The 26,477-nt window shown below is 43.7% G+C and overlaps 1 protein-coding gene across 1 annotated transcript in view; it reads left to right on the top strand.

Moving 5' to 3' along the window:
• EHBP1 (EH domain binding protein 1) overlaps positions 1-26,477 on the top strand; it is a 411,889-nt gene that overhangs the window by 176,490 nt on the left and 208,922 nt on the right. Inside the window, 1 exon segment of the mRNA XM_040430136.1 lies at positions 9,371-9,560. Coding sequence (XP_040286070.1) covers positions 9,371-9,560 — 190 coding nt within the window.

The following is a 26,477-nucleotide window of genomic DNA, read 5'->3' as shown; positions in this document are numbered from 1 at the left end:
ATAGTCTGTCAGCTGATCTTTAGAAACATACTATAAATGGCTTTATTGGAAAACGAGAAAAATGTGAAGCCTTCTTCACTTTTTGGGTGTTATTCACAGGTTTTTACAGAGGAAACAGGAAATGATCCCAAAATGGATTCCTGTTGTTCATGTATTATTTGTCACCGGCATCATGTAGAATCCCGCGGAGTGATTATGCCCTTCCGTGTCTCCTTGAGCGTCTACATGCTGACCTACAGTTACAAATAACAGTAGTCCTGACTGCCAGCCAATTTCTATCTTAGTGGATAAGAAAGGGTGGAGGGTACTTGTGCCCCGACCATTGTCTTTTCCCAGCCATTTGTCCTAAATCATATTGTAGAATTTCGCAAGAAGACTGGATTGCTCTTTTTAAATTTAATTTTTTTTCCCCTAGCTTTAAATAAAGCTTCAAGGGGTTTTCTCATCAGGAGAGCCCCTGTCCATAAGCCCTATTAGGACATTTGGACATCATACAGATGACCACCTGCTCAGGACCACCAGTTTGCTGCCGGTAACAGTACTCCAACTCTGTCGGACTCGAGCATTTGATTTATTACATGGACACCTTAGAGGGAAATACAGAGAGCTGTGTACATGTGCAACCTCTTCTCTATTCATTCTCCATCTGGTTGCATTGGTGAACAGACCGGTCAGGGGACTCCACGTCCTTCACATTGGTGCAGGTCCATAGTAGTAGTTTCCATATCTATCTTTTTTTAAATCAAATATTTTTATTGATTTTATAGCTTTTTATAGTAAACAATACAATACAATAGGAAAAACCCCTCCCCGACCCTCCCGCAATCCCCATCTTCCCCACCCTCCCCAGCCCAATCTTGCAGCCATTATAATAAACATTATAAATTAGAGTTCAAGGGTCCATCTTTCACGTCTTGATCACGAAACGTCCATGAAAGCAGAAGTCCGTCCTTCACTGGGCTCCCCATATCCCATCATCACAGCATACAGTACCCTCACATACATTCACTACAGCTTACCATAGTAATACTATGCAGAATGACATCATTCTAAAGTTCTCAATTTTCAAAAATCTACTCTCCGGTTACATTTAGGATATTAGACTAAAACATCATAATGATCTATCCACAAAGACCATATTTTATTAAATTTTTTATTGTTCCCTATTTTCTGATACACGTAGCTTTCTAGTTTAACTAGTATATGTAGTTTGCTTATCAGAGTGGAGGATCAGGAGCAATCCAATGGAAAGCTATCAACTTCCTGGCTTGGTATAATATTCTCAGGATAGCCAGCCTCAATTCACTAGTGACGGGGATATCTCCCATATGACCTAAAATATATACCAAAGGGGAAAAATCAATCTGTACGTGATATACAGTGTTGATTAATTCCCGAACATCCATCCAGTAGCGCCGAAGTCTCGGGCAATTCCACATCATGTGAACCAGGTCCGCATTATGAGCTCCACATCGTGGACAGGTATCATCTGACCGATACCCCATTCTAAACAGCAAAGCCGGTGTCCTGTACACCCTATGTAATAGAAAGAGTTGAGAGACTCTATGAGCCTCGCTTACTGCCACATTTGGAAAACTTTCTACTACATCTTCCCACTGCTCTACTGACAAACCGGGAATATCTTGCTTCCATTTGTCATACAATTTTAACAGTTGAGATTTGTGGATCGCTTCCATGAGGCTCAGATAGTGAAGTGTAATTACCCCTTTCGTCGTCCCTCTAGAAGAAGTAAGATCTAGCATAATATGCTTTCCAGCGGGAATTATTTCCTCCTGCTTCCCCTGCGCCTGAATAGCATGTCTAACTTGTAGGTAAACGTAAAAGAGAGAGTTAGGGAACTCATATTCCTGCTGTAGTACTGCAAAACTCTTAAGGGACTTTTCTGTGTATAGCTTATACATTCGGTCAAGACCATATCGTTCCCAGGCCTTGGCAGTCGGGACCTTATCCAATTCCTTATAGGCATAATTCGGCCATATCAGGGTAAAGTTCGTGTATCCACAAATTCCTGCTATAGTCCTAGCTTTCCACCATACCTTATGTATAACACGCAGAAGGCTATATTGTCCTCCCATTTTGTCAAAAGTACCGTCCTCTAGAGCTGCCATTATACATCTACCACCAATAAGATGTTGCACAATCCTTCCTACTGTGTTAACAGTGTCACTTTCATCCCAACCTCTAATATGTTGTAATTGGGCCGCTAAGTAATACGTCCAGGGATCTGGGACACCCAACCCTCCCCGGGTCTTGGATCTACCTAGAGTAGCAAGCTTTATGCGTGGAATCCCTTTCTTCCAAATAAGGTCACGGAATATCGCATTAACAGTGTGGAAGATTTTAAGTGGTATCCAAGTCGGTGCATTATGAAGGATATACAAAAGTTGCGGCATAGGGATCATTTTTAAAAGATTAGTGCGACCAATTAAAGTCAAGGGTAATTTAGACCACACCTGAACCTTTTTCCTAAACTGATCTAGGAGTGGCAGTATATTAAGGTTAGCAAATTCGTTAATTTGTGCTGACACTTGAATGCCTAAGTATTTAAATGTTGATACCACCTGCAAACCTGCTGTATGGCAAGAGTCAATCTCTAGATTTGGAGACAGTGCCATAATCACCGACTTAGACCAATTAATGGATAAGCCTGATAATTTCCCAAAATCGTTAATGATCGACATGGCCGCAGGAAGGGATGAACGCCAGCTCTCCAGAAATAGTAAGAAATCGTCGGCATAGAGAGCGACCTTTTCAGTCAGTGTGCCGTACGCCATACCTTTCACCTCACTTGCCTTTCTTAGGGCAGCAGCTAACGGTTCCACCGCCACTGCAAACAGCAGTGGCGATAAGGGACATCCCTGCCTAGTCCCCCTATATAATCTAAAGGAGGCCGATAATTTCCCATTCACCTGAATCCTGGCAGTAGGACAAGCATACAGTAGCCTAATCCATTGTATGAATCCTGCCCCGACCCCCATAGCCTTAAAGAGGACCTTTCACCGATTCTTACCCTATGAACTAACTATACAGATATGTAGAGCGGCGCCCAGGGATCTCACTGCACTTACTATTATCCCCGGGCGCCGCTCCGTTCTCCTGCTATGCCCTCCGGTATCTTCGCTCACTAAGTTATAGTAGGCGGAGATACCAGTCCCTAAGTTATGGTAGGCGGAGTCTGCCCTAGCGCTGGCCAATCGCAGCGCAGAGCTCACAGCCTGGGAGGTTATTTTCTCCCAGGCTGTGAGCTCTGCAATGCTTTTGGCCAGCGCTAGGGCAGACTCCGCCTACCATAACTTAGTGAGCGGAGATACCGGAGGGCATAGCAGGAGAACGGAGCGGCGCCCGGGGATAATAGTAAGTGCAGTGAGATCCCCGGGCGCCGCTCCACATGTCTGTATACTTAGTTCATAGAGTAAGAATCGGTGAAAGGTCCTCTTTAAGTACCGATATTAAGTAGAGCCATTCCACACTGTCAAATGCTTTGGCCGCATATGCGACCACCGCATCCGAGGCGTCTACCTGGCCTGCCTGGATATTAAGGTATAATCTTCTAATATTTACCGCTGTCGACATATTGGGCATAAATCCAGCCTGATCAGTATGTATCAATGAAGTGATTACTGAGTTCAGGCGATTGGCCAGGACTTTTGCCAAAATTTTTACGTCAACCTGCAATAGAGAAATAGGACGGTAAGACTCTGCTTCTAAGACATCTTTTCCCGGTTTTGGGATCACCGCTATGATCGCTTCGTTCATAGTTGCTGGGATTTCGTCTAATCGTTGGGCTTCTTTTAACACCTCTAATAACTGAGGTAGTAGCACAGATGAGAAAACTTTATAAACCTCAACAGGTAGACCATCGTTCCCCTGGTGATTTGTTATTAGTCATATCACCTACAGCCATTTCTAATTCCCGCAGGGAAACAGGAGCATCCAATATGGCTTGTTGCTCAACTGTGAGAGTGGGAAGGCCTAGCGGGTGCAGGAAACTTTCTATCTCCGACTCAAGGGCAGTAGATTTAGATGTATACAGGGAGGCATAAAACGTGTACATGATCTGCGTTACCTGCTCAGGTGAGGTATGTAACGCTCCATTAGAATCTCGCAGTGCTGCTATAAAGTTAGTCTGGTGTTGAGCCTTAGTCAGCAGGGCGAGTAATCTCCCTGCTCTTTCCCCTTCCTCATAATATTTCTGTTGCTGAAAGAACCTCCTGTTCTGTGCATTTAGTAATAGCCTTTCATTTAACTTTTGCTGAGCCTCTTTCCATTGGCCTTCATGTTCTGCAGAGGGGGTCATTACGTAATTAGTCTCAGCATTTTTAACCCTTAGAAGCAATTCCTGTACTTTAGCCCTACTTTCACTTCTCCTCCCATTAACTTTGGCAATCAATATGCCCCTTAAAAAGGCCTTAATGGCATCCCATACTACAAGTCGGGAGGAAGTATGTGTGTTGAATTGGAAGAACTCAGCCAACTCCTCCTTAACATGAGATGTATCAGCCAGGACAGTTAACCAGTATGGGTTAAATTTCCAGCAACTTTCTCCCCGAATTAAAGGGGACACTAAACAAACAGTTAGTAGGATAGGAGAATGATCGGATAGTCGCCTAGGGAGATACATGATATCTCGGAGTAGTTGGCCCATTTCTTCATTACCAAGGATCATATCTATCCTAGACAATGATCTATATGTACTTGAGTAACACGAATATACTCTAGCTTCCGGGTTTCTAAGTCTCCAAAAGTCAAGCAAGGAAGCTTCCTGTAATAGCCGCCCAAAGGGGGTTACTTCCCTATTAACCGTTAGTGTGGTATCATTAAATTTATCTAGTGCAGGATTAATCATATTGTTGAAATCTCCCAAAAAGACCACAGGAATACTCGGGAGGTCTATAATAAGTGATATCAACTTTTTAAGGACTATCAGTGACTAGGGTGGGGGTATATACACACCAATAATAATGCAGTCAGTGTTATATAATTTACCATGCAAAAATATAAAGCGCCCTTCTGCATCCACACGCTTTGTCTTGCATTCAAATGGGATGGCCCTGTGCATAAGAGTGCTCACACCCCTGGCATACGTAGAATACGTGGCATGAAAGCATTGCCCGGCCCACTGAGGGGTAAGCAGACGGGTTTGGTCTGATGTTAAATGAGTTTCCTGGAGGCAACATATTAATGGTTGGTATTGCTTCAGGCTATCTATGACCGCCCTTCTTTTGGTTGCGTCTTTAATACCCCTGACATTCCAACTTAGGAATTTAACTGAGTTAGCCATACTCGATATTTAGAAATGGTGAATATTTCGCCAGCTCAGTCAAGGACCTCTCCCTCACAGTGTCAGTTTTAGAAGACAATACAAGATTCCTGATAGGATACCCCTTAAAGAACGTTCTCATGGCTGCAAAGATTAAACAAACTCCCCAAAACCTCTTAAACTCAACATAAACCCTCGTAGGTGGGTTACTGAGTTCGCCAACTAGTTCCCTCCTGGCATTCCCATAGCGGGACTGGAGGCGTAAAGAAAAACAGAACCCGTCTGCGTCATCAGGCCCAGGGGTAACAAATATTACCCAGAGGAGGGGTGACAAGCACATAGTTAACCGCACTACCGTGCTCAATAGAACTGTATATAACCAAGCTTAAACAGTTAAACCCTTAGTATCCGAGCTCCCGCCCAATTCCCGGACAGTATGCATTCAGAACAATCTTGTCATGGACATCAAAGACTGGATTGGATCATAGTAGAGAAATAAACTAATATCACTTAGGATTACATTGCAATAAGACTCTATGAGGTATATAGCAAACACACACTCAGTCATACACCCTGCCCAGAAATACTTATATAGCCGGGGACTTTAAGAATCGCAGCAGGTCAGACTCCGTCCACATTCTGTCTTGCTTCTCGTAGCTGGCGTTCGTGGCGGTCCAACCACCGCAGAGCTTCCTTGGGGTCTTCAAAAAAGGAGGTATTTCCCAACGCCGCGATTCTCAGCTTTGCTGGATAAATCATGGAGTAGGAGACGTCCAGTCCTCTCAGTCGTCTTTTAATATCAAGGAATCTCGCCATTTTTTTTTGGACCTCCATAGAATAATCAGGAAAGAAGGATACCTTGTGCCCATCAATAGATATTTCCAGAAGTTTTCTGAGGATGATGTCACGATCCCTGTAGTGGAGAACTTTCATGAGTACAGGCCTTGGCGGAGCACCTGGGGGTAAAGGGCGGGTAGGGACCCTGTGAGCTCTCTCTATCGCAAATAAAGGAGTCAAAGTTTCAGGTCCAAACTGATCCTTCACCCATTTCTCAAAGAATTCAGTAGGATTCGCCCCTTCCACTTTTTCCGGAACCCCCACCAGTCTGACATTATTTCTGCGCAGGCGATTTTCCAAGTAGTCTTGCTTGGCCATGAGGGAATCCAGCTGGCGTGCTTGGTTAACGGACTCTCTCTTAATAGGTGTTATAGCATCTTCCACATCCCCCATACGATCTTCCAGGGCAGTGGTACGTTCCGCCAAACGTTTCAAATCATGCCGCACAATGGAGATATCCTCTTTTATAGTCCCCACCTGCATATTGAGAGCAGTTAATGATTTACCACATTTTGAAATGGCCCTCATAACATCTTTAATTGTGGGCTCCTCAGTGTCTGAATCAGGAGCATCTGCCCCAGTGTCCGCATCACAGGTCAGCAGAGGGTCATATCTATTGGGGCTGCAGACTTCTCTTATGTCTGCTCCAGCCTCTTCCTCCTCAGTAAATTGGCAGTTGAAGCCCGCTTATTTCTGTCCCCTGTAGCCTGTGAGAGAGCGGCGTCTCGTGCATACTTGCCAAGTCTCACTGCAGCCTCTCTCTGTATCGTGCCTGCACGCTCCCGGCGGCTCGGCGTGTCGGGTCCGGCGCCATCTTGGATCTCCCTGGCTGCACCCCGTCCTTCTCTCTTTCTGGACATGGCGGCAGGATCGGCGGTTCTAAGCAGCAGGACTTCACTCCTCAACTGACTGGCGATATCGGCGGCTCAGGAAGGTATAATTTGCGCAGGTATAGAGGTGTCCACAGGATAAATTGCCGGGTTCAGTGCGGGAGCTCAGCGAACTTGCTGCCGCTCACATGCCTGGCTAGCCACACCCCCCCCTCCATATCTATCTTATGGATATGGATAGGCCATAAATGTCTAAGGTGGAAATACACCATTAAAGTTGTAGTCCCATCTTGCCATTTCCACGGCGGGATGGTACTAAACGCCGGCCTCGGGTGGCCAGGCTTACAAAAACAGCTGAGCGAAACGGCACTTGCTGTTCCTGTAACTCCCTCTTTAATGAATGGAAGCCGTGTAGCTAGGATCGGTACTCTGACCCATCTCACTGTTTCTCCAGCATGTTTTTTGCGAATGTCACACCATGCCGCATGCAACTTCATTGCCAAGTCATTACATGCAATGTTGCAATGCGATATTCCTGGCACATGACACATGCCTCTGTGTAGCCCCTGCCTAAAAACTGTGCTTTGAGCACTATAAAGATATAATTGATTAATCAGTGCAGATTTTGGGGCTGTTTAGAAGAAAAATGACGTTTAGTTAAGGCTTCCGTAGCTATTAGGTGAAGGTGGTGATATGACCAGTTCCCATTACCATTACCACCAGGTGGCTAAATTATGGTGAATGCAAGGCTTAAAGCAATTACTTTTTTTTACTTTGTCAGCCAGTCTCAAAAACTCTGGAAGTTTAAAGCGTACTGTACCTGAGTTTAAAAAAAAAAAAGTTTGCATAATGGCTGTGTTTATTTGTAGAACCATAACTGTGAAGGAGCAGTAATGTTTGTGCTTCCCTAATGATTTTTCACCATATTATTCCTTGGTTCAGCTGCACAGGTAGATGTATTTCACTTAGAAGCATGGGGCGTCTCCCTTCTGCCAGCCCTGTACTGTTGTGACAATCTTTCTCTTACTTCCCATGATGTTTTTTTCAGCTCTGGAGCTCACAGATCCAGATACAGATAAGGAGGGGGAAATCATACAGACGCACAGGAGGCTCCTGTGATGTTCAGAAGCAGTGTAGAAGCAGTTGGTTTATCAGGCTCAGGAGCTCGGCTCGCTCTGACATGTCCCCACTTCCTCTCTGCCATCTTCTGAATCTCTGTTACCAGGGATGGATTTTGCTGCACAACAGGCAGTGAACTCCAATGTAGGTGGAAGTGTGACCTCTAGTGACTATGGCTTTACAGCTTTTTTTCAGGTGGATGCAGGCAGATTTTTTTAAATGAGATGATTTAGAAATTTGTTAGTTACACCATTCTCTATTAAATAAAATAAAATTGTGTGAAAGTACAGTGACTCTTTACGGCTATGTCCACGTGTGACTGAAATGGTGCAGATTTTATGCAGCGTTTCTGCCGGTAATCTGCAGCAGAAAAAAAAATGCATCAAATGGTGCATTTTTTTGTTGCAATGCATAGGGTGAAATCCGCAATAAAATTTTAAACAAATCCGCATGTAACTTATGCGGATTTTGCAACAGATCCATCACTGAATTTTTTCTGCTTAATTTACATCCCATGTGGAATTTTACATTTTCAGCAATTTAAAAGGTTTCTGCCACAAAAAAATAATTTACATTTTTCAAACCAGCACTTGGATCTGGATACTTTTTGTAATTGCATGTAATTAAAAATTTTGTGTAGCCTGTGAACTATCCAATAAAATGTATCTGTATAGAGCTGCCTGCTGTTTTGTTCTTTTACTTATTTCTTCATCCACCTCAATGAGGTGGTCGCACGTGCTCAGTTTAAATCTTCAGCTTCCACCAGCCATATCTTCTGTTAGAAGCTGTGACAGTTAAAGGGAGAGAGCTACAACAGAAAGGACATGCCCCCTGAGCTGCGATAGGGCAAGCTGCAGCTTAAAGTTACACGACTCTTGAGAAAATATACACCCCGGAGCGGCCATTTTGAAATAAGTCTACAAGAGCAGTTGGAGCAATAAATGCTGAGATCTCTGGATCCATGTGAGGCACAGGGCTGGTTCTAGCTTTGTTAGAAAGAGCTTGTCATGTACCATGATTTTGATTTAGATTTTTTACATGAATAATGGCACAACCCCTTTAAGGTTAGGCATTGTTTTGTAAGAGATATTGTTTTCCAAGATCATTTCTGTATAAAATGCTCATGATTTTTACGATCTGTGATTTCCGTCAATCAATAGAAACTTGGACAATACAGTATGTGTCCTGGTCATAAAGTGGACACACAGGTGTGTGGTTCGTACAGTACCGTTATTACAGCAGTGTGAAATGTAGTTTGTTTCTTAGATTCTTATTTTTTTATTCTATGTATTTTTATTTATAGGTCAAACCCATTCTATGAACCAAAAGAGAGTGCGGATATAGTCCGGAGCTGGCCTATTAAAGAGTCTGATCAGGAGAAAAAGATGAAGAGGAAGGCCCCATCTCCTCCAGCACCCACACCAAAGAAAGATGAAACTCCACGCACTCCCCTCTCTGTCCCTTCCGCTAAGGAGCTCTCCTCTTCCCCTAAGGTACTCCCATGCCATGTAGTATTTGGGTTCTTTGTACTGGTCCTGATCAGAGCTTTGGAAACTACTTTCCTTCTCATAAACACATGATTGATTAAAGAGAATGTCCCTCAAACATAACAAATTATCCGTTAAGTGTTTCCAGGGAAGTTGGCTGACAACCGGTATGGCCACCATTACAGCTCTCATAGGAGTTGTCGTAGAACTTTCAAAAAGACCGCAAATCTGCCTGGTTGTGCAGCAGTTTGGGGGCATGAGATGTTGTCACTGGATAACTAGGTAAAGTTACCTTTCTAAACCTGGAAATGTGGGCGAATATTTGGCGCATGCAGGTTTCGCTTTGTATGTTTCCAAAGGTCTGCATCTTGCATAGTTGATCAAAAACAAAAAAAACGTGCCATTAAAAATAATGGCTGGGATACATATTTCGCTTGGGCAATTTTCTCTGCTAGGGGAGATACTTCATGCCCTCCATTTCTAAAAGAATAACTATTTCATGTTAAGGGGGTTCAATAGTTTGTTAAAGGGCTATTTTTATGTTCTAAAGTTATGACATGGTATTTGTGGTCGGTGGGGGTTTAAGGTTTAAAGAGACACCATGAGAATACAGTACAATCTGCAGGCAGCCTGTTATAGAGCAGGAGGAGCTGAGCAGATATATAGTTTTGTGGGAGAAGATTCAGTATAATACATTTTAGTCTCTGCTGTTTTTGACTTTAGGTGTACAAAGGTGAGGTGTTATCGGTGATTGATGGCAATCCCAAAGCTAACAAGCATTCATGATTCGATCGTTTGTGCGCACACAAAAATGATCGTTTACTGGCAGCAGATCATGGTGTGTAAACACAATCTGCTGCCGGCAAACAAAGAGTCTGTATCGGGGCGAGCGATTGCATTAGTGATCATTCCTCCCTATACTGTGGAGGATATCGCTGTATGTAAATGCAGTGCTCTCCTCAAGCTGACAAGCAGGCACGCTTCCCTCCCTACAGTCTGCCGCTCTGTCATCCCATGTAAAGGGATCTTAAGTGTATATACAGAGATAGCTGACACATGTACACAGGGGTGGTCTTATCGATTGACAGCTGTCTCTGCATACACACTTAGGCCCCATTCACACTACCGTATTTTTGGTCCGCATCCAATCTGCATTTTTTGCATATTGGACGTGCGCCCATTTATTTCAATGGTTCCAAAAAATGAGGGCAGCACACGGCTTGCTGTCCACATCCGTATGTACGTTCCACAGTCCTGCAAAAAAGAACATTTCCTATGGGGCCGCAAAAACAACGGACGTCACCATATTTTTTACGGATCCACGTTTTGTGGACAGCCATATACATATAGTGTGAATGCACCCTTACATAGAGAATGCTCTCAATCACCAATGATACCCAAATGGGCAGTCTTAAGCTCTGAAGGAGCAGAGATATAAATGTATAAATGACAGGCTTTACGGAATCTTTTCCCACAAAACTCTATATCAATCTGCTCAGCTCCTCCTGCTCTATAACAGTTTTCCTGCAGAGTGGACTACATTTAGTGGTGACAGGTTGTCTTTAATTACTGGGAACCCTCTGTTGATCTAACGAAGGAAGTGAAAGGCATTGTGTTATAACTCCCAGTCCCCCACTGTACAGGAGAAGTCCTTGAAGGAGCCATTGGGAGGAACTGAGCAGAGCTCCTATAGTATAGTTTGTATTTTAAAACTGCCTCCAGATGGTGACTAAAATGTAAAAAATTGTGACCAAAAATATGATTTGGGTCCCAAAATCTAGATTCTTCATCTATTCGCAGGATAGGTAATAGGTCTCTGATCAGTTGTTGTCCAAACACCAGGAGCTCATCAAAGTCAGATAGGTGTGGGGCCCACTATTGAGACCCGCACCTATCTATAAAACGGGCTGCCAAAAGTGCACACTGCACAAGTGCACATGCGTGGCGTACTCTCTATTCATTTCTATGGTAGTTTCGAAATAGCCAAGCGGGTGCGGAGACCATGGAATGTTTCTAGTCTGGAGATCTCAGTATTACTTACAGAGTTTGTATGAAACTAAACATCCCAAGGATCTCAGTCCTAGCAAAGAAGCTCCCCCGACCAGAAATATGCATAGACTTTCTACGTATAGGTCTCGTCCTCTACCGGGGCAAGTATCCTTACAATGTGTGCCTCTTTCTGACATGAACACAGCCAAGCAAATACTTGTACTGCCCAATAAACCTACTGCCCTAAATAATAAAACAGCTATAAACTACAGCTATGGTGTAAGAAGCCTTCTAGATCACACCACAAGGAAGTCATTCACTTCACCTGAGAAGTGTCTACATACATGCGAGTCCTTGAGCGCCGGTGACATGGTCCTATTCTGCATTGCACCAGTAGGTGGCTCCTTTGGGCTGTAATATAAGACTTAAATGTTAGTTTAAGCCGTAAAAGAAAACAATACGTGTGCTGCATAAATGCACTATAGAGTAACTAGTCTTATTGTTGCATTAAATGTGTAAAATGCACTTTAAATAAAGACTTCCTATAGTGTATAAAAAGAAATAACGGACAGAATAATCGCTTTAACTGTGGAATTATATATTCTTAAGATGGAATTCTATGATTTACTCATAACACCAAGATGCACCTTTATCGCAGACTGTATGACAATACCAGAAAAGTTATATTTCACAAAAAGATGCACACCTGGACCCAATTAATATCAAAAATACAGTTTTATTGGACAAAAGATTAAAAACAATTAAAACCAAGGCAAGGGAACCTCCCACCACCGCGCTACACCCAGTAGGGTAAAAAGTACTTAAATTGTAAAAGGTTACAATTATCCATAATAATAATTATGATTATTATTTTATTATTATTATTAATTATGACTTTTTACTAATTATGTAAATAAATAGCAATCGAATTTCTAGTCCCTCTTTCCCATACAGCAGAGGTGATTGCTGCTCTCATCTCTTCTGATGGAGCAAACTGATCATTCCCAATAATTGACTGCTGTGTTGGCCCGTATAAAGGGTCCTTTATCCAGAGTAAAGGTCCTTTTACACGGACCCTTGTTTCAGACAATTATCGGGAACAAACCAAACATTCCCGATAATTGACTGCCCCTCAGCGGAATTGAGGGCATTTACGGAATTTACATGCATCAATCTCCTCCACTCTATGGGGACAAGCGGTTGCAGATCCCTTTTACACTGTACATTGTGATATTAGGTACCGATCATCTCATCGGGTGATCGCCGACACATTTTACACAGGCCAAGAGTTGGGTATGAGCGTTTCTACAGACGCTTATCTCCAATAATTGGCCTGATTATCTGTCCATATAAAAGCACCATAAGTCATGCATGCGTCACATGGGCAGCAGAAGTGCCAGGAACCTCGCAGACGGCCTGTGTTTGGGTACAGCATGTATCGCTGTGATGGAGGATAACAACAGCAGAGGTTTTCTTCCTGCCTCTTGCCTGAAGGTTGGGTTTAACCTGTGTTGCCAAATAGCTCTCGACTCGAGTGTAGGTATGTGCAATAGCTGAGCACATGTTCCTTACTTTTCAAGTCCAGGGCATGTTAAAAATCCTCCATCTCCACCTTGGGAATTTTTTTTATTTTAATGTTTTTATCAAATGATTTAATCCTCCTAATTTTATCTTTTAAGTTTTGAATTTTGGCGCAGTCATTCTGAAGTCGTAACAAGAGATTAAAACTTGAGCGTGTACTTGGAGCGATTACATGAAGTAGAACAGCTGAGCGTGGTTGGGAAACCCTAGCCCATAATGTGCCATGCTTCGGCTTGTTTCTAAACAGTGCCAAATGTTTGGGGGGGTAATTAGCAGATCGGCAGTCAGTCCTCAGCCCCGGCGTGAGGATTTATTACCGCCACAGAGCGTTGTAATGCTGGAGACATCTGCATCGTCTTACATAGGTAGAACATACTGGATTATTACAGCATAGTGCGAAAAAAGAAAATGTAAAAGCAGAGAAATGCCTGCGGGGGGGATCCGTCTGTGAGTCAAGTATAAAGTAAATATCAGTCTATCGGGTATGCATGTGTTTGCACCACTTAGGTTCTATGTATATTCATGCCTCCTGTCATGTTATAACATAAGTTATAGCTTTATAAGTGCACCTTACGATCAGACGTCCCGGGCTGTTTACATAGCTGTTTGTCCCGATTCCAGTAATGAACGCAGAATTATGGCTTCTCTTCTCCTAAGAGCAATGTGCAATTATACCTAAAAATCACCGCACAGGGCTGGAAATATTTCATTTTCTGTCTCGCACGCCGGATGCTTGTGCTGTTCAGGAGATCACTAATACAGGTCACTCATCACCCACAACTGTCTCATCCCGCCGCTGACTTCCTCTTGCCTTGTCCTAGCAGCTGTTTCCGTGAATCGGAGTTATTTATTTTATTTTTATTTTCATTAATTTTTTTACACAACAAATTTTCTATGAACCTCTTATTTCCTCTAGGTTTGGATTCCAGTATATAGAATCGATGCTGTTGGAACAATTTAGAGAGTCTCAATAGATTGCCCCAAGCAGAGACATTCATTTATATACAGGTTACCCAGGTCTTTTGTAAGGTCCCCATAAGGCCTGTTAACCGCTGTTTTGTGGTCATACGCTCCTACTGTAGGGCGTCCATAATGACTTCTGTTATGATTATTATAATGCTATACTGGAGTCAAGGAGACAAATACATTGAGCACTGTATTTTTGGGTTGGACGTCAGCTTCTGCTAAAGCCCTGGCCGTGACCCTGTTCTGGCTGATGAAGTCCGAGTATAAAAACCGAATGAGATGCCCCTAGCAGATTCTCGCAGAAAGAGATATAGCATTTCTTTATAGTTAAAGACATAGTTTCCAACTGCCCTGAACTTGACGGGACTGTCCCTAATTTTTAGGGACAGTCCCCGAAAATAGGTGGGGCTATTATAAACTCTGCCCATAAGTTCCCGGGCAGGGTCAGGACGTTCCCAGGAGCAGGGCTCTTGTGCCCCGATTTTACCAACTGAAACGTCGGTAAGTGGTTAAAGAGAGTGTCCCACCAGACACAACCCCTTTTAGGACACAGCTGCTATAGCAATCATTTAATGTAAAACGTATAATGGTGTTAAATTACATGGTGACCATTCATGGCATTTCTATGAAGGCTTACCACTCTGGCTCATGGCTTCCAACAGGGGTCTTTGCTCTAGAACAGTGATGGCTAACCTCCGGCACTCCAGCTGTGCTGAAACTACGACTCCCAGCATGCTCCATTCATTTCTATGGAGTTCTGAGAACAGCCAAGGATCTTGGGAGTTGTAGTTTTACCACAGCTGGAGTGCCGGAGGTTCGCCATCCAGGGGCATACACAGATCTGATAATGCCCCATAGCAAAACATAGTATTGGCCCAACCTCCTCTCCCAGTGAGATTTTTAAAAAGTCTATAATTTATTTATTTATTTGCTATAAAAAGCTCTCCTTTTTTTACACTTTACCCAACTATGTCAAAAAGTGGAACAGCTGCTTCATAAATATCATACTCCTTCTCAACACCATATTTCTTAATGTATTTACCCCAGGCAACCGAGTTTATGCAGCTATCACTGCACTCAATGGAAGCTGTAGAACAACTATGCTCTGAGCTCCCCTTAGTGTCAGCTGCAGGAAAAAGCCATACATCAATGTCTGCAACAGGAGTAGTAGCTCAGCACCAGCTCTTCCCCTGGGCCCCATGGCAGATGCATGGTCTGGACAATGGTGGTCTTCATAAGACAGTCCCACTGAAAATAAAGTAAATTTTACAAAAGTAAATGTCTCTAAATGGGACTAAAAATGAGTGATCTAAACTAATAAAGTCACAAACTTATAAAATGTAATAAAGATGATCAGGCAGATTGGCCATAGACCCTACAGGGAAATTTCCCGGTGGGCCGATGCCTAGGAGGGCCACCTAAGCCCTCTTCACGGCCGCAAGCTGGGTATATAATGATCTGATTCTCTCCTACTCACCTTGCCAGCAGCCCCCCTGAATTCAACTTTATCAACGTCTTCAAGACATCTATACACTTATGGCACAGGTGGCAGTATTTTGTGCTGCACTTTGGTATTTGGTTCAGCTGGGGAGGTATATTGCTCTGCTCTATGGTATTGCTGGCCCTGCCTACTTCGGTTGTCACTTCCGAATTATGTTGCGTTCTTTCAATTTGGACCCACCTACAACATGGGGCCACTTTTAGTTTTTATTATGTTTATTTAGTGAATACAGAGGCTTTAAGAAATCATAAGTACACACAAAGGCCTTGACAAAGCATGAGAGCACGCAAAACGGCTGTAGGCCATTCTCTCTACATGTGATGACCATGCTTTGAATTAAGAGGTTTTCTGTCCAAGTTGGGTATTGCCTACCTACAGAGAATACAAATACATATTGATATTCCCGTAACTGTAACAGCCCATGAGTACAGTGGCAGACATGACTCCATCCATGCCAGAAGTTTATATGCGGGGTCTGAAACGCAGTGAAGACAATGGTGGACCAAGCATCCAGGAGCAGGTATGTATGCTTCCCTTGACAAGTTCCGCTGGACTGGGGAGGTTATTTGAAAACACTTTAAAGTTGGACAACCCCTTTAAGGAGATATTTTCACCCACTTTAACCCTAAAAAGAAAAGGTATTATTAACGATGTCTGTAGCTTTTTTCTCTTTGCAAAGAAACTCTTGAATGTAGAAAAGTCTACTTCAAGGAAACTTTTTAAAGGAAATGTCTCAGCAAAAATATTTTTCTGCCAGTTAAAACCAGATAACAGCACATCTCCTTTTTTCTCTAATCTGTTTTTATTTTCTTATTGATGATTTATTTATTCCATCTCCTGACCATGATTATGGGGCGGCCATCTTGCCTGAGCTGTTCTTAACAGCATTAGAAAGCATTAGGAAAATAGCTTTACGGCAGCCACATGGGCCATAGACACAATGGTCCGGAGGGGAGCTCATTGACTACTATGGGACAGTTTTCTAGGCATGCTCTGTGACCTGTGCAGGGGTCATTGTACAAGGAAAGAATAGATAAGCTCTGACAGTCACCTATTGTGAATGGTGGGTCCTGTCTTATCTATACACAGAGGTGATATCATTACATGCAGGATTAGAATGACAGATAAGCAGGTAACTGCAGTAAAGAGATCTGTACAGACCAAGAAGTGGCATGGGCTTAGTAGCCAGAGTAAAAACTGCAGGATTTTATGGGTTTTGTTTAAATATAGATATTGACATGGAAAATTACAAATAACATCATCAAAATGTCTTTAAAAAAATTGTTAAACATAAAAATATGATTTAAACAATAGGCCATTTTCTGATGGTGAATAGAAGTATCACTGAGGCTCACCAGTCGGTCAATATGGATAGAGGTGCTCAATCACCGGTACACCTAAAACCGTGAGGGTATATTGTATTGGAAAAAAGAATTGCGATGGCATTTTCTAATGGTACATTCCCTTTAAACACATTATAGGAACTAAGACGGTCATTTACTATTCTGAAATACGCCTAAATTAGGCATATTTGAGGCGCAGATTGCTGCGCTATCTGCAACTTCGCCCTGCTCACGCCAGGTCTAAGATTTTTTGCGTGGACAGGGGACAAGCCGGCAGGCCCATCTCATTTATCATTTTCTACACCTGTTTTAGACGTAGAAAATGGTCTAAATGGAAGACTGCTCGGAAGCCGTCTTACATTTAGAACTGTTGCTGGATGTGCCGAAGTTATGGAGAGGCCGGCGCCTCTTCATAACTTCGGCGCAACCACCGCCAGCTATGGGGCTTTATTAAGACCAGCATCTGAAACGCCGGTCTTAATAAATGTGCCCCTAAGTGTAGAAATGCATTTGTGTGTATCCCCAGGGATCCACTGGTAACCGCCATTGACTCCATCTTAATTGGATGTTGGGATAAGACTGATAACTGCATAGTGAAGTATTTTTGCATTGATCCTCTAAGTGAATTTCTTCATAATTAAACAGACCCTGCAAAGCTCCACATAGGCTTAATTTTTCATCAAGTATGCAGATCATCATACAGCGGCTCAGAGCCTACACTCACCTTATGGTGTTTCTATTTTATTTCCGCCGGTGGCTTCATCTAGGGAAATGTTGCCTACGGTCGCCTAATGCCAAAATCCTGCACAGTAGACAAAGTACTTGTGAGATGGTCCCACACACTTAGCTGCATGCTGTACAGGAGCGGTCGTCATTTTTAGCTCAGCACAGCTCCTACTATCACTTCTCCATTTGTAGAATTCACAATGACCTTTGCATACATAAAGTCAAATAGGATTAAGTCTGGAATTTCCAACAATGGGGAAAAGGCAACAGATGTAGCCGACATTGGACGTGGAAGGATTGTTGATTGGCATTTAGAAAGCAGGTTCTGCCTGTGTTAAGTCTTGGAAAAGGCAGGTCAAAATCTTATGATATAGCTTCAATTCTCCAAAAGGGAGACGCCAGTTTTTTTCCCATTTACTATGAAAACACGTCATCATGGTGGAGATCTATTCATTGAAATGGGACAGACTGGGATCGGATGCTGGGGGTTGAAGCACAGGTTTACAGGCAAGTATATTGCAAAGACCATTATGAGGACCTTCACAGATTGTCTAAAAACCCTATTGTATGTTTTATTTAGGGAATTCTTTCTCAAAGTTCTCAAAAATATACGTTTGAAGACCATCCAGTATTCCAGGATATCTCAGAGGGCAATATATAATTAGAATGGAGTCATGGTTGCTTGAACTTGTCCTACATACAACTCCATTAGACCTGTCATACTTGTCATGGAAGTTCTTGAACAGTACATGCTTAGACATATAGGATACAGTACATCTTCAGCAATTTTTTTCATGTGATATAAAATGTTAATGTAGGCCCCGATTAGCTGCTGACACCTCTAGGACTCATTTTGCATTTGAATCCACCCACATCTTCATTGCTCCTGACACCTGTTGGAGAAGCACCAAGGAGTTACTAAATACTTTGATGTGCCGCTCCTATTAATTACTCAAATCTCAAGTGATTCTGAAATCTCAAGTGCTGCCGTCATTCTGGTGTGAAAAGGTTAACGATACAAGAGGCATTTGATTGGTGAAGGTAATCTATGGAAATGTACGAACACATGAGACACAGCAGGCGGTGTTGCTTTTTTCACTAAGGGTTAATTATCTTGTTTATACATGCGGCGGGATTAATAGTGAGGGCGCATTCACATGGGTCAGGTTTTTTTTGTTGTGTTTTTGTAAGAACGTTGCTGTTTTCTTGAGATTTCATAAACGGGGTGGGGGGGGAAATCTCTCAATCTGTACATGATGGGTCGCTATATAGTCGATAGCACAATTGTAATACATTCTACAAATGTTTTCGATGACCAGCAGATATAAGAGGGCAGGGGGTGCTTGGCTGCCACTGTAATATTGGGCATCTGTGGTTGGGAAACGTCGTAGGAGGGGTATCTGTTTTTGACATAGACTGTGAAGGAAGAGGGACTTCTGTGGCCAGAAACTTCAGTGGCATCTTCCCACGAATATTGGAGTCAGTAACGCTTAATATAAGGACCTGGGTGCATTCTACAAAATGCCCGTCCAGCAGTTTGCCACGCCTTATTAATTTTAACTTTTTTTGGGTGGGGAAGAGGGGGAGCCACATTTGTTGGTAGCAGTAGGCTGGTAGTAGAAATACTGGCACTGGTTTCCTTCATAAACCATGGCCACATGGGTGACACAGCGGGTAGAGGCCCAGGTCCTAGTTAGATCAGGATCTGCCATAGTTGGGGATGTCCTCTTCCTTCACAGAGAGCCCTGCAGTCATTACATCGGCGATCACGGAGCCCCACAGCCTGGTCCAAATAGCTGAATAATATCTCATCAGTAGGGCCAGCATTAGTTCTTCTACAATATATTACCTTGCAGTCCCTGTGTAAAAAGCACTGCAATGCAAATCACCTGAGCAAGCGCATTGAGCCAGCCAGAAATGCTCTAAGATTTCAGCTCTGAAGCTTGCAGAACTGTGAACACAGATTAAAGTCCGTGCCGTAACTGCAGATTTGGAATTTGGGCAATGCTTTGGACGTCTTGGGGAACATAAAAATGTTTGTAGACCGCAAAGGTTTTTTTTGTTATTTTTCTTCTTCTCATCTACTTTTGACACTTTCGGGTTCATAAATTCAGATCACTGCTTGAATCTGACACCGCCTCAACAACAAGTTCTAACCTGGATAGCAATTATAACTGATACAGGAAAACCTTGGCAATTGTGCAGATTTTTATATTTTACAGAAGTAAGTTCAGTGAGAAGTGACGCGCGCCCATCTAGGCCCTGGGTAATTTTTTACCTAAGTAATATGGCAGTTTCCCCACATGCCCTCCGCCCTAGTCCTTTAGGCCTGCCTTTTAACATCATATTAGAGGGGTTGCCCAATGTCTGACAGATTTTGCCTAAAGGCTCGGTGCACTTTGAAGTACTAAAACAGCAAGTACTCACCCGTAGACGGCGCCTCTAGTCCAGTCCGGCTGTGTGCCATCTAAGCAGTAAAAGTCCTAATTAGGCATCCAGTAGCTAAGAAATTCAGATTTTTGTACCACGTGTTTCCAACACAAAAAGGATATGTGTCAGTAGACTAGGAAAATGTGAGAGGCAACCATCTCTGAGACTCCTCAGATTAGTTTTTTTTTTTTTTAATACAGGTGCTTTTTAACACTATATTGCAGCCTGAATACGTGAACGTCCCCCGGCTCTGCTGCCTCTGATCCTATGCTGATCTAAGTCCTGTTCAGTAGAACTATAAGAGGACTGGTCCATAAACACACAACCTAAGGTTGGCTTCACACATAGGTTTTTAGTGCCATATTTGTGCACTTTTGCGGTGAAAACGCCAGCTCCAGATGTCCGGGGAAAGTTTACGTGAAATAGGAAAGCCAGGACACAACATTTTTTTGTTAATTAGGTTGCTTTTTGTTGGTCCCTGGCATTTTCTGAAAAATACAGCCTGCTCAAGCTTTTCCTGGCTTTTTAACATCTAGGAAAAAAATTGCCATAAAAACGGCATGTGATATAGGAAAAACAAGTTTATTTTTAATTTTTTTGGAGCAAACTGAGCAAATTTGTTTTTAAATTCACCTCCCACCCATCTAGCAGGACCGGTGAAGACATGCATACTTACCTGCTCCTTACCACTCGGTGAAGGGATGTATGCATGCTTACCTGCAGTGGTGCCTGTGACCCCAGCCGTTTCAGGAAGTTTATTTGCGGGGAACGGAAGTGAGGTAAAGACAGTTCAGGACTGGAGCGAGTGGTGGGGAGCAGGTATATATCCCTTCACAGATCATGCTGGATAGGAAATTTACAACAAGAAAAAAAAACCAACCCCAATATACATGTATTTCTGTGATAATCCATCATCGTCCAGGTAGAATGTAGAATACATTAATGGGCGAAATTGGTATCTTCAGCAGAATATAGGCCCCCATGCACATTACTGTATTGTCGGCTGGACCTGCTGAGAACAGTGGATTCGGCTGACCGTCTAGAGCTCCCCGACCCTCCCTCGATAGATGATGTTGGGAGAGAGAAGGATCGGACAAAATGAATATTTTCGCCCGATCCTTTTCTTCTCCCTAGAGATAAGCCTTCAGAAGTGTCTGGTGTGTGATTTTTCCTCTCTCCCCCTTCAGTAGACCTACACGTTCAGCCGTATAGGGAAGTCGGGAGGTATAGCTGATTGGCAGCTATTGAACGTGTATGGCCGCCCAGTAGCGGTCTGTTGATTGCTCAGTCTTTTTGGTATTTGATACACTGCTCTCAGGTATGAGTCAGCGCCATTGCTTGTGTAGTAGGTGGCAGGAAATCCACATCGCCTGTACTGCACACGTGAAGGATGCATAAACGTTTCAATGTCAGTGCAGTTCTATTACAAACCCTAAATGGTTAATTGTTCTCCTAAAGCCTGGTGTATGGCCTTTATACCCCGCATTTCTATCCATTATTCCCGTGCATTTCTCACAGCCTTACATTGTAGTGTGGCAGTTTTGCATACTTTTTTTTTCACGGCCGTTTAAAACGATTTTGAGCCCTTTGACAGAGTAAAGATTGTAAGTGAAATGCCTTGTGAGAATTGCATAATTGACACTTAAACAGGGAGGCTGTGAGGATCTTATTAGGTATTCATGTTCTCTTCCATGCTAATCTCTTAACAGACGTGTCCGCGCCAGGAGGTGGGTGCTGACGGCGCTCCCCCTCCCATGTGTTACTTCATGGAAATAGAAACTGCTGCTGGTGTTTAACCGTACGTAGTGCTACCTGGCCAGGTGTGATTAGCTCTCATCTGTAAGACCCAGGTTGTGGTGCCGCCATATTGTAGAGTGTTGTACGGTGAAGTCTTAGTCATTCATGGCGGCTGTAGGGTGATCGCGTGGAAAGACAAACTAAACCAATTGCCACGTGGTAGGTGGAGGTCCACACAGGACTGATTTTGGAATTTAAAATCCTTGGGGAATCCACAGCTAAATCAAATTGCATGTGGTTTTTTGATGCAGATCTCACCCTCTGTGGGAAAAATCCGCAGCATAAATGGACAATCTGTGGATTGAAAAGTGCGAATTGTGTTGCAGACATTTTTACAGAGCTTCGTGATCAGAGTTTTTAAAGTGTTATCCGCTTTGCTACTACTATATTACACTACAATCTTTTTACATGAATTTTGACTGCAGAAAATCCACAGGTTTTCCACCACCCTAAGGGTCCTTACATGCTTCCATAATGTTTAAAATTTGGCAATTTATTGCTTTTGACTAATTGATGCTGGTCCGGATTTTAAAAAAAATGTTTTTACACTTTGTTTCCTCGACCTTGCATTAAAATTGCAATCACATGTTACGGAGGTAGAGCGCTGAAGTCTAGATGGGTGGTTTCATTGCCAGACCGTCAAGCTCTGTTCTGAATGCTTCCGTCCCTATTATTAAGCTCATACACATTGTAGTATTACAGCGTCTTGTTGTATGGAGCACTTAAAGGGCACCCATAAAGGTGCATTGTTGTGCCCTCCCGATCTCATATCTAGGTATACATAGCATGCTTTCCAACGGTTCCAGATTTTGCTGGGACACTCCAACAAACTGGACCACAAAAGGGCCAGGGTTTCGGCAAACTGCCCACAGGTTTGGGCAGTTGGGAGGCGGTCAGGTGGGTGGGGCTTAAAAGTCCCAATTTTGGATTTTTAAATGTTGGTAAGTATGGCATCAGGTTATTTTCAGAAGAAACCAACACCATCAAAGACGTAACCTTTATTAGATAAATGGAATAAAATATACATAAATCCCACCACAATTATCCTGCATAAAAGTCAAGGGCTGGAATGCAGGGGTCAATAATGATGGAGGGAGAGAATACTTTGTCCCCATGTCTGACCCTGCAGACTTTGGCCCCTGCCTACAAAACGGAATAGCCTACACAAACTTCCTAGATAATCCTGGGGTTACGTTACCCTGATAAAGGAGAGATCCCTTCACCATGTCTGTGTAAGATCAGTCAAATCTCAGTAGTTTGTTTTTAGCAAAAGTACCAACTGGATAACTGGAACTTAAAAAGCAACTAACACCCAAAGCAAGTACTCTTCTTAGACTACATATAGGTTAAAGTGAAAAAATAACCCTGTATGTTACCAATATTTTAGATACAATCAGGGCCGCTGATAGGCCAGTACAGCTGGCCCAGTTGTACCGGGCCCGGCTGGCAGGGGGGCCCGGGCTGCCGACTCCCGAGCCATTTTAATTTTTTTGCTGTCAGTGGGCTGGCTCCAGTAACAGCAGGCAGTGTGGGGGCGGCGCTCACTCACTGACGTCACACGCCTGCTCCTCCCACTAGGCGGCGCAGGCGCGTGACGTCAGTGAGTGAGCGCTGCCGCCCGCACTTGTTACTGGAGGCTGGAGGGTGGAGGGAGGAGGCAGGAGCTGAATGTAAGGTAGTATTTTAGTAAAGAGATGAGCGCTGTGCCTGTGCTAAAATTAAAGTTACTGTCTGCAGCCTGCACGGCTGCACCGATTTATTAATGTATACTACTGTGAGTGGCGGGGGGGGATCTATATGGATGACGTCATGACGGCACTGTTATAGGGAGGGCGGGGGATCCGTGGATGGCACTGTTATGGGGGGGGGGGTCTGTCATGTGGATGACACTTATGGGGGGGGCCGGGAGGTCTGTGGATGACACTTATGGGGGGGATCTGTGGATGGCACCATTATGGAGGGGGATCTGTGGATGACACTGTTATTGGGGGGATCTGTGGATGACTGTTATGGGGGGGATCTGTGGATGGCACTGTTATGGAGGGTATCTGTGAATGGCACTGTTATGGAGGGGTATCTGTGGATGACACATAGCATAAGATGCTATATACGGTATGTGTCATCCACAGATCCCCCTCTATAACAGTGCCATCCACAGATCCCCCCATAACAGTGCCATCCACAGATCCCCCCATAACAGTGCCATCCACAGATCCCCTCCATAACAGTGCCATCCACAGATCCTCTCCATAACAGTGCCATCCACAGATCCCCTCCATAACAGTGCCATCCACAGATCCCCTCCATAACAGTGCCATCCACAGATCCCCTCCATAACAGTGCCATCCACAGATCCCCTCCATAACAGTGCCATCCACAGATCCCCTCCATAACAGTGCCATCCACAGATCCCCTCCATAACAGTGCCATCCACAGATCCCCTCCATAACAGTGCCATCCACAGATCCCCTCCATAACAGTGCCATCCACAGATCCCCTCCATAAAAGTGCCATTCACAGATCCCCTCCATAACAGTGCCATTCACAGATCCCCTCCATAACAGCGCCATTCACAGACGACCCCCCAGCGCCATAAATATCACTTGTAGACAAATCTGCATGTTGTTTCAAGGCGGCGTCTGGGGAGGGGCCAAGGGCGGGGCCAGGGGTGTGGCTGAAGGAGGGATCAGGGGTGGAGCTGAAGGGGGCCCCGTCATGTATGCTGTACGGGGCCCCATGATTTCTATCAGCGGCCCTGGATACAATAAGCACATACTGAGTTCATAGTACTAAAGTCCCAACGCGTTTCCTTATACCTATTAGGCCTCATGCACACGACCGTTTTTTTTTAAAGGTCCGCAAAAACGGGGTCCGTAGGTCCGTAATCCGTGACCGTTTTTTCGTCCGTGGGTCTTCCTTGATTTTTGGAGGATCCACGGACATGAAAAATGAAAAAAAAATCTAAGTCAAGTTTGCCATTGAAATGATAGGAAAAAACGGACACGGACGCGGATGACAATCTTGTGTGCATCCGTGATTTTTCACGGACCCATTGACTTGAATGGGTCCGTGAACCGTTGACCGTGAAAAAAATAGGACAGGTCATATTTTTTTCACGGCCAGGAAACACGGCTCACGGATGCGGCTGCCAAACGGTGCATTTTCCGATTTTTCCATGGACCCATTGAAAGTCAATGGGTCCGCGAAAAAAAGCAGAAAACGGAACCACGGACGCGGACGGTCGTTGTGGTCGTGTGCATGAGGCCTAAGTGTACAGAAAATGTGGCATGCACCAACATGTTGTACTATGGAGTACTCTTCCGAGAAGCTTTGCATCTAGTGGAGGATGACTGTCACACAGCACCTTAAAGGGGTTGCTCACCTTCCTGAGCTTTTCTTCAGACCCCTCCAGGATGGCTAGACCCACAGTGGTGAACATGATTACCTGATCCCTAACGCTGGGTTCCTGCTCCATTGCTCCCCCTTAGGCACCGCAGGTTCCTGGTCTTCCTGCATCAGCACACTGTTTGATGAGGGTCACATGACCACCGCTGCAGTGACATGTCACCCATGTGACCCAGTGTCCTGACACTTGAGTGACATATCACCAAACAGGATATTGATGCAGGTAGACTAGGGACCTGCAGCACCCGAGGAGGAGTGATGAAGGCAGAACCCAACCGTGGGGATGAGATAAGTGTGCTCACCACCGTGGGTCCAACCACTTTGAGGGGGTCTGAAAAAAAAAAGCTCAAGAAGGGGTTTTCAAAACCCAAAGACAATTTTAATTAGGTTTGGGAAAGTGTTTAACATATAGAAAGGCAGTCACCTACCACCGCTTTATTCCAGTGCCAAGGCTCCTGTCCCTACTCCTTCCAGTCTCCAGTAGATTGGAAGCGTGCCATTCTGTCCATGGGCTCATGTAGCCTCTCAGACATTCACTGGATTCAGTGGTAATGTCTCCCCAAGCAGCACGAGACCGCTCAGTCATGTCACTGCTGAGGCCAGTAAATGGCTGCAGCAGTGCACGTGACCACAGACAGGACATCACACTTCTAGCCCTAAATAAAATTGGTTTTGGTTTTGGATAACTCCAAAAAGTAACCTCATTACAGTCATAAAGCCTCCTAAATACAGATTTTTTTTTTCCTAAGGAGAAAAAACAAACAAAAAAAACACCATGTTTCTAATGTTTTGTCCCCTAAGAACACATTGTTCCCTGTGGAAAAGAATTATGTAAAATTGTGATGTAGGGATCATGTGACTGGCGCACAAGTTAATATAAAAAAAATACATTAAATGGTTAATTAACATAACACAATCCTTGTTGGATTAAGGTATTAAAGCAGTTGTATTACCTTTTGAGTATTTCACATGTTTCTGCTTGTTCGTTCCATAGATTCAGGACTAATGGCGGGAATAATACTCAGGCATAAAAATGTGGAATATTTTGAAATTTTTTTTATATTTTCTTCGAATACATTGTTGCCTTGTTTTTTGTTTTGTTTTTTTACTTTTTTCATCCACTTAGTTTTGCAAATGCTGAAACCAGTTTTTCATAATAGGACACATATTTGACACCTTAATCCC

The sequence above is a fragment of the Bufo bufo genome, chromosome 4 (assembly GCF_905171765.1).
Source record: "Bufo bufo chromosome 4, aBufBuf1.1, whole genome shotgun sequence".
Taxonomy (NCBI): domain Eukaryota; kingdom Metazoa; phylum Chordata; class Amphibia; order Anura; family Bufonidae; genus Bufo; species Bufo bufo.
This window is presented reverse-complemented; position numbering and strand designations above follow the sequence as displayed.